At 44.0% G+C, this 13,601-nt stretch overlaps 1 protein-coding gene across 1 annotated transcript in view; it reads left to right on the plus strand.

The window, feature by feature from the left end:
* The first annotated feature begins 16 nt into the window (after positions 1–16).
* The window catches only part of LOC116272911 (FERM and PDZ domain-containing protein 2-like), a 66,804-nt gene continuing 53,219 nt past the window's right edge, over positions 17–13,601 (plus strand). Inside the window, 3 exon segments of the mRNA XM_031661807.1 lie at positions 17–1,146; positions 5,280–5,370; positions 5,373–5,454. Coding sequence (XP_031517667.1) covers positions 973–1,146; positions 5,280–5,370; positions 5,373–5,454 — 347 coding nt within the window. The 5' untranslated portion in view covers positions 17–972.

Raw genomic sequence — 13,601 nt, forward strand, 5'->3', positions numbered from 1 at the left:
ATAAAAGAATGCCAGGTAGTGATTTGTGATAAAAACAAAAACAAAAACAAAAAAAACAATGAAGAAAGGAAGAGGATAATAGGGTTAGAGGAAATGTGCCTCTCTGTCTGTCAAAGTTAGTTAAAGCCCCTGGACTGAGCTGAGCTCCAAACAGCCTCAGGATGTCCCTCTTCCTGTTTGGCCTATGGTTCCCATACCCCGGCCCGGCCCCCACTGTCCTCCTAGGCCCTTCTCTGGCCTCCGCGAACTTGGTGGAGGGTGTGAAGAGGGCTTCTGAGAGGCCTTGTCCACCTCCTTTGGCTTTTCTTCCTGATCACTCACTAAATATACTTCTGTTGGGAACTCCTGTTGGACACAAGTCACTTCTGGGCTGGAATTTTGGCCTCTTGGGACAAGAGTCCTGCTAGGTACCCTCGAGGGCACTATAGAAGCCCCACCCAACCCTATCACTTGCTGGTTATATGACTCAGATGAACTTCTTAAGCATTTTTTTTTCAAAGGTGAGGAGCCTCAATTTCCTCACCTGTAAAATGGGTTGAGAATATACCCCCCACAAGGGGATAGCTGGGTCTAGCTAGTGATGGGTATTGCAGTATTTTGTGGGTCAAGTGTAATACAAGTACACTGAGAACAAGAGCTACCCACTAAGCTATTGATTCAACATCTAGAGCTAGAAAACGTTTCAGCTCATCTAAATCTAAAAGTGTTTTTGTTTTTTAAAAATATTTTTATTGCATTTATATTTATATTATACAATATATTTTATACTTTTTATACATACAAAAGATGGAGTTCTGTGTGAATTATGAAACTTATAATTCACCCCGAACACCCCTGTACCCAACTTAAGAGCCAGAACATTGCTGATACCCTTTACCCACCTGTAAGACTTCTGCTCCAAGATGCACCGTTTAGCTAGGGCCTCAGCCCGGGTCAGCCCCATGTTGGCCTGTTTCCTGCTGGCTCTGGGGAATGTGTGCTGGTGGGGGCTGCAGAGGTGCATCATGGGGGAAGCCCACACCTAAAGCCTGGAATCTGTCATCTTCTCTACCATATGTGACTGTTTTCCTCCAGTTTTCCAGGCCAGAGTTCATCCTGTTGGCTGGAGAGGCCCCGACGACACTACATCTGCCGGGATCGGTTGTGGTAACTACTGGGCTAGACTGGGCAGGGATGGAGGGTGGTGAGGGAAGTGGGCAGTTACGGGAGGCCAATTGTGTCTGAATGGAGTCTCACGTGGGGACACCCCAGTGACATTCAGTTTCCCCCAGACCCCTGCCAGAAACGTCACTACCTCCCACTGCTGCTGTTTTCCCTTTGGCCTGTTAAAGGGGCCCCATGTGACTTCCAGCTGAGTCCTGCTGGCCCTCCCAGCCTCAGCTAGGGAATGCTGTGAAACATCTACCAGGTGCCAGGCACTATTCTAGGCCCCACCTATGCTGTGTGAATGAAACAAAGTCCTTTTCGCGGTGGAGATTAAGACTTAGAAGGAGGAGGCAAAGACAGTGAAATGCATAAATATAAAAGAATGCCAGGTAGTGATTTGTGATGTAGTAAAACAAAACAAAAAAAAAAAAAAAACAATGAAGAAAGGAAGAGGGATGGGCATGGCAGGTGGTGGTGGGAGGGAGAGTGTGCTCTCTTTACATGGGGAAGTGGCTCTGGGGAGACCAGGAACAAAGACTGGGTGAAGACAAAGAGTGAGCCTATGTGGCTTCTAGAAGGGCAAATACTGTGTGTGGGCTGTCAGTTTCCTACCCCAGAGCCTGAGCATGTCCCCTGCAGAGCCCCATGTGTGGCTGGTTCCCACCTCTGAGCTCCCCAGGACATATCTGTCCATGTTCAGGTCCATATCTCTTGTTGTCTAGGGCCCAGTTGGGCCTCCCGGAGCTCTCAGTCAATGCTGAGTATTTGAATGTGAGCCTTTCCCATCTCCCCAACCCCCAGGGCTGGAAGCACACATTGTCAGTTTGGCTTTCTGGGCTCCTTGCTGTTCAGGCCTCCTGAGGCAGGGTTGCAGTGGGGCGGGCTAGACGCTTCCTCTCCTCCCAGGCCCTGCATCACCTACCACTCTTGTCCTTTTTCCTGCACCAGTAAGCTACCAACAGTCTCACCCCTGGCTCACCCATGCAACCCCACAACCCGGTGCCTCTGCCTGCTCAGCACCACACTGCCTCCCCACCAGTCCCATGAAAATGCACCTGCATGCATCCCACCAACCCCATACCACCACCCACCACCCCATGTAGAAGACACACTGACTGGCACTCCACTGTGTGCCTGGTCCCTCTGCACTGGCACAAAAGTGAAGTGGGATGGACAATTTTACACCCCAAGTATGCAAAGATTGAGTTACCTAAAAGCATGAAAATGCTAAACTTAAGGAGACTGGTGTGTGAGGGGCTGGGGTGCCAGGGTAGCTCACTCTGGAGGTTCACAACTTTCTGAAGACACTTCCTGTATGGGGCTTGTAGTAAGTCAGAGGGCCATGGCCCTCAGGCCAGTCCCACCTCTGCCCATCCCCTTCTCAAATCACCAGCCCCCAGCTGAGGGGAAGAAAGGAAAATACACCCAGGAACCCTTCCTGACATCCCTGTGGTCACATGTATATTTGATGACTGGAGACTCCTCTACCCACCAGGTAGATGGGCTTGCACCTGCTGTGATGTGGGGCCAGCTTCCCCTGCTCTGCAGGGACGCTTTGTGCAGTGCTTAGGTACCAAGATTCCAGGTGATGGAAACAGTGCTATTAAGTCCTGTGCTCTGTCCGGGGAGCATCTTTGACCTACACACCAGGTCTAGGGAGCCTAGTTATAATCCCTTCTATGAGGGGATCTTGAACCCTAGCTCTCTAGAAAGATGCCAGAAAGGCATGAGGGGCACTGGAGGGTTCCCCAATAAAATATTTTTTGGACCTCTGTTCCCTTACCTGGGAAAAGGGAGGCCCCATTCCCAGGGTTTCCTATGTCACTGGTCTGTTTGTCTGACTTTGGACTGGAGCATTTGCCCCTGTTGCTTTAGCCCTCCTTTCCTCCTGTCCCCAAGGGTCCTCAGTCAAAGTGTAGCTCCCTATGTCTCCCCCAAAGTGGAGTTCTTCGTACACACACCCTTTCCTTCTGGCTCCTATGGGTGTTGGGAACAAAACAGATTCCCCTACAGCATGACTGTCCCATGGGAAATGCTGGTAACAGGCTCTCACGGAAACGTGAAGAGGCAGCATCCCAGGTTCAAAAGCAGCCACCAGTGAGGAGCTGAAATATAAAACATTTTTTTCTCTCTCCATGTGTACTTTCTCTGTCTCAGCATGTATGGTGTTTTATTTTTATTTGCTGTTTAATGTCACATTCTTGGGCATAGGGATATTCACTGCAGGTGGACAGAGACCCTTGCAGTACCTGGGACCCTGCTCTGTGACTCTTGTCACGCCAGTTGCTGGATCCAGGCACCATGCCCCACGTAGGGTGAAAAAGCCCAAGCTCCCTTCCCATGACCTGCTGCCCCCTCGGCCCAGACAATCAGTGGTCCCCCAAGGGCTATACCCCTTGTATGGAGATTTACTTGGCACCTGGCTTGGGAGCCGGGTGGGTGAGAGGCTTCTCCCGCTGAATGCCCAAGGAAAGAGCTTTGATGCTGGTGGGGACAGCCACTGTCATGGTTGCCTTGACATGCCTTGGGTGCATGTGCTCATTTTGGGACTCCTCTCCACCAGCCCCCGAGGAGGGCATCACTAGGGACAGTGAAGCTGGCTGCCTCAGTGGAGGGCAGAGGTCACTCAGCGGGAGGACGCAGGAGGCAGGGAGGCTGGGCCAGGCCTGGGGATTCAGAGAGCAGAGGAGTTGGCACAGAACCCTCCAAGGAGAGGGGAGCAGGACTGAAAGTCGAAGCTTGTATACACGCCATTGTCCTGGGGACTCTACCTCTAGGAAACACACATTCCAAGACGCACATAAGAGTGCCCCAGGCTTAGAGCACTGACCATGGTAGCCCATCACTGGCGAAAGCATATTTATTCATCACTGAGGGCCTGGGCATTCTCTCAGGAAGCAGCTGGGATTTCTTGCAAGGGAAAGAATGGTCAGGATCTGCCTCCCAGTTCTCTCCTGGCCCTGGCAGAATCAACTTGGGAAGCTTTACAAGATATTGGATTTCAGGCCTTGTGCCAGACTGACAGAACCATCTTGGGGCGGTCCCCACCCTCTCAGGTGACTCCTACATGTGCAGCAAGTGTGGAACCCAGGCATGGGAGTGTGCCTGGGTGTGGATCAGCCCTGCCCAGCAACTTGTGGGAAACCCTCCCACGGGGTCCTCAGAGCTGCCTCTGGCCCTTGGAGGCAAGTGTGGCTGCCCCTTTTTTGGGTGCCAGGAGGGTCAGGGCAGGTGACCACAGGCACAGTCTCGGGATGGCACTAAGGCTACATGCTAGTGCGTCTCTCCACACTGCCTCTAAAGAGAGAACTTCCCCGGGGAGGTCCAGGCTGGATTTGGGACATGGGGATACCAAGGAAGAGCCACAGACAAGGCTTCAGGAGAGCCTGACCAGACAGACCCACAGGAGTTTGCCAATGGGAGGGAGGAAGAGCCCTGGGGGCAGTGGGGGTATTATATGTGCAAAGACACAGGGCAGTAATGGCCCAGGCTGCCGCCTGGTCAGTGAACTGGGTCCAGGAGGCTGAGCCAGATGACAGTGGTCTGGGTGGGGCTGTGGTGGAGATGAAGAAGGCAGAAGGCACACTCTGGAGGCTCTTGGCTCTGCTGGACCCATTTCTAGAGTCTAGGTAATCCCTTTGCCCAACTCTGTCTCTTCATTGGATATGCACCCACCCAAATTCTCTCTGAAGTTTAGAATTAATTAACCTGTGCTCTGCTGGAGCCTGGGAGACAGTGTCAGATCGGGACAGAATGATCCAGGGCCATACGATTCATTGATGAGGGCCCTGGGTGACCTTCTAGGAAGCAGAACCCAAGGGCAGCTGGGATTTCTGCAGGGGAAGACATCAGTCAGGACGGGCCTCCCAGCTTTCTGGCCCCTGCTGAGCCTGGCAGAAGGCTCAGATTTGAGTTCACCCTGCTTTACAAACTTTGCAAACCCTGGGCAAGACTCTACCATTTCTGGAGCCTCGGTTTCTCATCTGCTGCATAGGAACTGTAAATATACTCATCTCTTAGAGTTGTTTGTCAATTAAGTGAAAACAATGTGTGCGTTTAGTACAGTAACCCAAAGTACACACTAAAGGTCAATGACTTATCATTATAGTATAATTGATACTTGTTGTTTTCAGACCAAAAAAGGGAAACTCTATTTGGCTCCTCAGGACCTCTGTGTGGTCCTGCTGAACGGGCAGCCTGAGGTAAAATGTGATGTCGAAATAACAGTGGAGCTGTCTTCAATGCCGTAACGCCCTTTGCCAAGCCGGAGGAACTCACCCACTTTGGCTTGGCATATATGAAAGGTAAGCATCTCTTTGGGCAACTCCCAGCTGGCCTGGTGCCTCTAGTAACTCGGGTGTCTGTACCTGAGCTCTGCTCTTCTGGGAAACTGTTTGAGACTTGGGTGCCTCCCTTGAAGTACCTGGATTAGTCAGCATGATGAGGGCTTCAAGTATTCATTGATAAAGCATCAAGCAAGTGCAGAAGATTGTCAGGAAATAATGAGTGTAAGATGTGGGTTTCTGTGGCTTGGCTGGATCTGGTTGATTGATTCCAGGCACTGAAGTTAGGACAAACAAGCAAATGTTAAAAAGCATTTCCATCTAATGATGCAGGACTAATGGGACTCAGTACCCTGACCCTAGGAGCCTAATTAAGATTCCATCTCTAAATATCCAAGAAAAGGGTTTTATACCCTCCCTCTGACGTTCCATTAGAGACTCCTTTATTTCTGCTGTCAACCTAAAATAACAGTGAGAGAGACAGGCCTCCAAAGAATGAGTTTATTTGGGACCAGCAGGAAATTTCAATCTAGGATCCACATGTTGCAGTGAACCATAGGATGCATCTAAGGAGGTTGGGCAAGGGCAAGCCTTTATAGACAAAAGAGAGAAGTATATGTATGCAGTTGTTTCCTTTGAAACTAGAAGCCGATCGGTTGTCTCAGGGCTTCTACTGCAGGAGTTCAATGGCCAGTTCACTAGTGAAAACAGTATCAGGCAAGTGCGTTCTTGTGTGAGTGGCTTAGCTGTGCTTGTGTAGCCTAGTCCTTGTGCTGCTGTTCGTCATTGTGTGACCATGTAGCAAGTTGTGGTTTGAAAAAATTTCTATGGTATTTTTCATTATAGGTATAGAGCATGAGTGACCCCCACGGCCTCCCAGCCCGCTTTTAGTAGGGTTGTATAAGGACTTATTTTGCATTGATAATGTTTACATTTCTCCAATCAAGTACGTTCTGAAAGCATCACTACTTTATCATCCTGTGGTTAGGTTTTGATTATTCCTCGTGCTGGATGGACCTTTCCGGTCGTTTCTAGTCTCATGTTGAAGGAAATGACCAGCAAGTAGGAGTTGATGTCAAAACCTCTTTCAGCTCTTACTTAAGCAACATGGAGGTTTGGAAGGAGTGGCTTGAGGCTAAGTCTATTCATTGTTCTGTTTCCTAGGTGTTGGTGGTGGTCATTTCAAGTACTAATCTCATCAATGGGCATTTTGGTGAACTCTCTGTGTAGCTCGTGACATCAGGCGAGACTTGTTCCTAGAATTTTACATCGAAGCTGTCCAGTTTCAGTTTATAGGCTTTAGGAACAGAGCAGTTCTTGTTCTTAGTTCTCCAGATACTGGAGGAAACAAGAATTCAAGGTCCAGTTCAGTCTACAGGTAGATTAGAAACACACAAAAGCAAATGAACAGGAATTACAGTCAGATAACAGGTGTAATACAGTTTCACCTTCCCTTCAGAAGCATACCCCCATCTACAGTTACCCCTACTTTTACTAAAAGATAATCCACAATAAGACAAATTTGTTTGCTAAGCAAGTTTAGCCCTCATCAAGTTTGGCTCAGAGTATTTCATGTGAAGTGTATCAAGAATAGTGATTGACTACGCAGGTTCCTTGAAGCTTGTTCTGCTTAGAACTTTGATAAGAATCTCAGCCTGGACTTTGTTAAAGTCTCCGGCTAGGAGGCCAACAAGACGAACCTCAAAGGCTCTATTGAGGTAACTTTTATGTGCATTTTCAAATATGACACCAAGTCAAAGCCTTAGTAATATAAACTAATTTTAAATATTGTATCCTGTTATAAAGAGAGTATATTTTTATTGAACTATATAAATAACTATATTATCATAAAAAAAATAAGAATTACTTTTGCTTGGTTTTAGGACCCTGCTGATTAGGTAGGAGAAAAAAGCAAATATTTTAATTTTGTTCACAAGAGTGCACTTTATTATATTGTTGTAAACTATAGGGATAACCTATTAAGGAAAGTTTCCTTAAATCAGAAAAACAAACATTTAAAGAACCAGTGAAATTTCTGGCAAAATTATAAAACCAATACTTTTTCATCTATTCATTCAGCCTCATGTACGAATTCTTGTTCTGTTTGATCTTTGCTAGCAGTTTCAACAAACTTAGTTTCTTTAGTGTCCCGACATTTTTCCTTAGTCCAATGGTTTTATCTTGAAGACAGAAACCTGTAACTTGTCAGAATTCTTTCATCCCCCTTCTCTGTGAACTCCTTGAAGAAAAAGCAATTTTGGACTGTGGTATTTGCGCGTTTAGAAAGTATCACCACTTTCATAATATTCCATGGATGACAAGGACTTAGATCGGTCATGGTTACAAATCTGAGGAGATTTATTATAACCAGCAATTGACAGAGAAATTTGCTATTTCTATGGCATATATCATTTTAACATAATAAATCCAAATATTATACTAAGCCATAATGGGAGTTCTAGGCAATTTTGTACAATTTTAGGAACATTTATATCAAAAACTATATTTGTAGATATTATAACTTAAAGTTTTCTACCACTTGTTACATACTTCCTATGCATTTTAAAATATTGAATGTCCCAATTAGTTTAATATCTCTTTACAAGGTGAGGGACATACTCTTTGCTGTTTAAGGGTCCATTGAAAACCCAAAGTAAATTCAAGGTCAAAAAAAGACTCAATTTAGAATTTGCAGATTTTGGGAAGGTGTCAAGCTTCGCCAAGCGTTTAAAACTCTTGACTAAAATAGAATCATAAGGTCACTGTGAAATAATTGCCATTCATATAACCACAGAGTGATAATTAAAAAGGCTTCAAAAGGCAAATACATAATGGTCAAAACCTAGCTCTTTTAGTATTGAGAAGACTCACTTTTTAACTAATCAAAGACCTAATAAAACACAGAGTAGAGAGCACAAGAAACTATTTTGATAAACACAAAATCTTTTTTTTTCTAGGCCACTACTAAAAAAAGTTAAGGAAAAACATCTTATATTAATATTAACAGCAGAGGCTAATAATTGCAATATAACTCTTATTTTATTAACAGAGAAGACAAATAAATAGTTTTTCAAGCATGCTTTGATATTAAGGCTCAAGTTTTAGAAAAACATAAATAAAGAATTTTCTTCTAATTTTAATTACCTTGATCACACAAAATTTCTTTCATAATATTCATCTTCCATAAACCTTTTGCAATTTCTCAAACTATTTATAATGTTCTTGTTCGCTTTATTAATATCACTTTTTTCTTTTAATTTGTTTTGAAGCAACCCCTAACTAACCTCCAACTAGAGAAAATTACTTTTTAAAAAAACAACAAATAAAAACACATTCTCATATCTCTTCTCCTTATAACTTTTCTCACCCAAATATATCTTACTTTTGTAATACCCTGAAATACAGACCACGTGATAGTAATTGAAATTTAAAACCTTGGTAACTTTAATTCTATTGAAAACCAGAAACTAGGAAAGTAAGCAATCATAAACTGCCTTTTACAAATTCAGGGAAACATTATTTTATAACATCTAGAAATATATGCTCCCTCATAGCACATTTTTTCAGTGTAGGCATCAGCATTTTAATTAATAGACCCAAATATCTTTGTTCTTTCTCTGCAGGAGACAAAGTTTATGTTTAAACTATGTTCAGTAACCAATGTTTCAGCATTATATCTTTGAAATGGTCTATTACATGAATATTCATCATTTCATTCAACGCATTTTATAAATTTTAAGGTTTTGCAACCAAAAGATTTTGTAAACATTTTAGGTAAATGTATCTTATAAACATAATCATTGTTGTAAAGCTTACTTTATATTCTATTTTACTTACATTTACATTTATCAATTCACTGGTTTTAAATAATTATGTTTGAATTGTTTATGAAAAACTCCATTAGACATTAAACAAATGTAGTCATTATCTTAAGTTATTTTTCTCTTGTTTAGTAAATCAGCAAATTAAAAATACCACAGAAACAGAGGACCTAAAGTTAAAACATAATGCTTTTTTAACTCTCTTTCTCATTGTCACATTTGTCACACACATCAAGCAATTTATTTTACTGTGTGTTTCATTCTAGGTTACATTTATAATTTTACCATCTTAAACATACTTACACTTTTGCTCAATAAATCCAGATAGAAGGATATGTCTGCATTATGTTTAGTGTTGACAAGTCTCCATTACGCCTGTTTTAGTTGAACCAAAAACTTAAACTAGCTTCTATGCTTACCAAAAAATTATACCAGATCACCTGAACCTCAAAAAAACATTTAGGTTAGTTCTGTTTTTCTGAGAAAATAGTTAATTTATAAAAGTGTGTGTTTTCTTCCGTCAAGCCAGATCTCACATGTCCCAATAGGACAGTTGTCAGGATGAGAATCAATTAAAAAATACTTTAAATATATAAAGTCCAAATATCCAAAGGTATAGCCACTTCAACTGTGACTCCAAAAGCCAGTAGCCTTTTCTTTTCTAACCACAAGCAAGAGGCTTCCACAAAAAAGAGTGTGGAAACTGCAGTACCCCCATCGAGATCCAACATTTCTCCCAAAGATATAAAACAAAAGGCCCTCCTTGTTAACACAGGTAGTGGGAGGCTGAAACAATTGAGACAAATTCCCCTGAGCTGGCACTCTGGGACAAGGAGACGCCTGTTTCCTCAGACTCCCAGTCAGCTGGCCATCTGATGCAAACTCGGACACCTCCACGCCCGCCAGGAGACCAGAGGAAGATATCCTCACTGGCTACAGAGCTCTTGAGACATAAAACAAGATGAAAGGAGAGTCTTATTGTAACTTTTATCCTTGTGGTAAATCACACAGAAGACAGAGATTATGGAAAAAGAGCTATTTCTGTTAGAACCTAGGACCAAATTCAATAAAAGTCACAATTCAGAGAACATTCTTACAAATGTTTCTTTTCTCCTGCCAATTGAAATTTAGAAAAGAAGGGACAAGAAAAAAATTTTACTCCCTCTCTTAGCCAGGCACTACCCATGGGATGTTTGGGAAAGCTGGCTTTGGAAAGAATCCCCACGTTTCATGGTGGTGATCTCTTGTCAGGCCTCTCGGCATCTCATATCCATAGGCTGGAGTGAGTGGAGTGTCCAGCCTGTTAGGTGCCATCCTCATTGCCAGAAACTGTAAGGATGGAAAAATTACCACTTCTATCCTTTACATCCTCACAGGCTCCAGCTGTGTCTGAGAAGCAAACTAACATAAGACAGATCAACAGGAGAAAGCATAATACATGTTATGTGGTATGGGAGCCCCTATAAGGCTAGAAGAAGACTCCAACAAATTAGTTAATTGGGTTGGACAAAGAACAGTTAATTGTGGCAAAATGGGACTAAATTATGAGAAGGCTTAAAAGATCAGAGTTATTCCAACAAGCAAGGTCTGTGTGGCATTTTGTCTAAACTTCTGTCCTTGAAGATAAGGATGTTGCCTTTCCCTTCCAGGGAGAGGGAGGATGACTATCACACGGGAATTTCATCTTCTTTTAAGAAATAACACAAAGTTAAAGTCAAAGTGGCCAATTTGCACTCAAGAGCCTAAAAAGTGCACTTAAAGCAAGTCTTTTAACTTAAATAGCTGATAGGCCCAAATGGCAAGAGTTTAACTTTTATTCTACCTAACTAGAACTTCCTAGAAGATTCACATATTAAAAAAGATGACTTGGTGGTCATGGAGAGAAGAATTGGGTTAGTAGTTGAGTAAATTTGGAAAAAAAAAGGAGTTCAGCTAGAGGGAAGACAAAAGAGAGGAGGAATTGTAGATGGGGAGGCACCTGGAGAGAAATGAGTCTCAGCTAGCTTTGAGATATATTTGCATTAAGGCATTTTGAGTCCTGAATGCGTTTTGAAGCCTCAAGATGCCAATTGAAATATGTGCCCTAAGTGCAACTGGACCTTTGAAGCAGTCTTCTCTCATTTTAATTCTAAGGAAGAAACGAGCTGGGCAGTTCAAATGATCTCCATCTGGCCACTGAGTTCTAAATTATCTTCGGTATAATTTACCAGAAGCTTAAAAAATTCATGGGGTGAATTATGTTTGAAAGTCTACGGATGCCAATTTAAATTCTGTGCAATGTGAAACAACCCACTCACCTGGTGAAAGGATGCTAACTTCTACAAAAAGGAAAACTAAAGAATATCTGTGAAGAAGGACCATGTCCTTCACACCTATAAAACCAGATCTCAAATCAAGCTCTTCAAAGCTCAGCCAAAATGAGGAGGGAATAAGACAGAATCCTAAAGCAAGCACCAGCAGAAAGATGATTCCCTGGAAGCAGAGATAATAAATGACCCAGTGCGACTGCATCAGTGGTTCTCATGTCACTGATATGGAAAAGGCTTGTCCTTTTGGATCCCATATCTCTGACACCCAGGTTTTACAACCTAAAATAACAACAAAGAGAGACAGGCTTTCCAAAGAAAGAGCTTATTCAGAATTAGCAGGAGATCGCAATCCGATATGCATGTTCTAGAGGACTACAGGTGCATTCCAGGAGGCTGGGGAAGGGGAAGCTTTGAAGACAAAAGTAGAGAAGTACATGTGAGTTGCTTTTGAAACAAAAGATGATTGATTCCAGGGCCATTGCAGGAGTTGACATCAGTTCATCGGTGAAGACAAAAGTGTCGAAGTGTTCTGTGTGAATGGCTAGGATGGCCTCGCAGTTGGTTGTCCTTGTGCTGCTGGCTATCCTTGTGTGACTCATGTAGCAAGCGGCAGTATGGAAAACATTTCCTGTGGTATTTCGTGTAGGCATATGCATGAGTGCCTCCCTCATGGCCTTTGGCTGCACTTTCTTAGGGTTAGACATAAGTGACTCATTTTGGTATTGATAACTTTCTCACACCATTAATGTAAATATCATGTTGCCACAGCTGGATCTCTTTAACTGCTGTGTGGAGGCTGAGCTGGCATCACACTGGCCTTCTGGCAAATCCCTCCTCTCCCAGCCCATCTGGCTTAGGTGTCATATCTCAGTGTTCCTCTATTTCCCATTTGCAGGAGTAGCTCACCTAACTTGTATGATTCTTGTACCAAGTAGGGGCTGGTGACAGCATGTTCCCATCCCCATAGTTCTCAGATCTTATAAAGATCTCTCCCAAATAAGAACAACTGTTACATGCTTGATGCTATCAACTGATATTTGCTTGACTCCTCCTCAGAAGTGTGTGAATACAGGTGTCTTTAAGAATTGCATTGTTACTGATCTATAATATACAATCTAATCCAGTGTGCTTGCATTGTGAGTGCACCTGCACTCACAAATCCACTTATATCCTACCTGCCTACTCCCCAATCAGTGGCCATCCTGGAGCCCTCCCATGTGGACAATCTCTACACCTGCCTAGCTAGGATCATCTTGGGAAATCACTCAAAAAGTGACTACCTCTAGGGTTTGGATATAGATCAACTTGGAGGGTTCACCAACCAACCTTGGTGGGGAACTGCCTATCCCTTGGGGAGAATTCATCCCAAGGGAAGGGTGAGTCCAGTGTGGGGCATCAGATTCAGCAGCAAGGGCAGAGGCAGGCGGGCAGAGGATGGAGGTGTGAGTGCAGTGGTGACTGCTATTTAAACCCTGACACTCTCCTCACCCCAGCATGGCCATGCATTGGGAGAAGAGATTGGTCACTGTTTAAAAGTTCTGCCTTCCAAAACCCAGGTGGACCCCTGTGCCCAGGCAAGCTGCCAGAGAATGCTTTGGGCTGAAAGGGTGGACCACTGAGAAGGAGGAGAGCCACTTTGAGTGTGTGGTGAACAGACAGGGCAGACCTGCAGCAGTCCCTGTGGGAGTGGCCGGGGCACTGGAGGGGCTGGAGTTTGGCTGTGAAGAGAGCAGAGGGGTGAGGGAGGGGCCTCAGCAGCTGAGACTGATTCAGCCTCCTCCCAGAGGTACTGGAGGATACATTTGCCAGGATTTGAAGTCCCAGCTTGGGTTGGTAGAATTCTTCAATCTAAACCACTTGGGTCAAAGGGCAAATTGACTCCACTTACACCATGTCTTGTGGGCAGCTCAGGCCGCTCTTAACAAAAATACCACAGAGCCGGTGGCCTCAAAAATGATACTCCTTTCTCACAGGTCTGGAGGTTGAAAGTCCGAGAACACAGTTCCAGCTGATTTGAGTCCGAGAACACAGTTCCAGCTGAT

The sequence above is a fragment of the Papio anubis genome, unplaced genomic scaffold (genome assembly GCF_008728515.1).
Source record: "Papio anubis isolate 15944 unplaced genomic scaffold, Panubis1.0 scaffold254, whole genome shotgun sequence".
Classification (NCBI taxonomy): domain Eukaryota; kingdom Metazoa; phylum Chordata; class Mammalia; order Primates; family Cercopithecidae; genus Papio; species Papio anubis.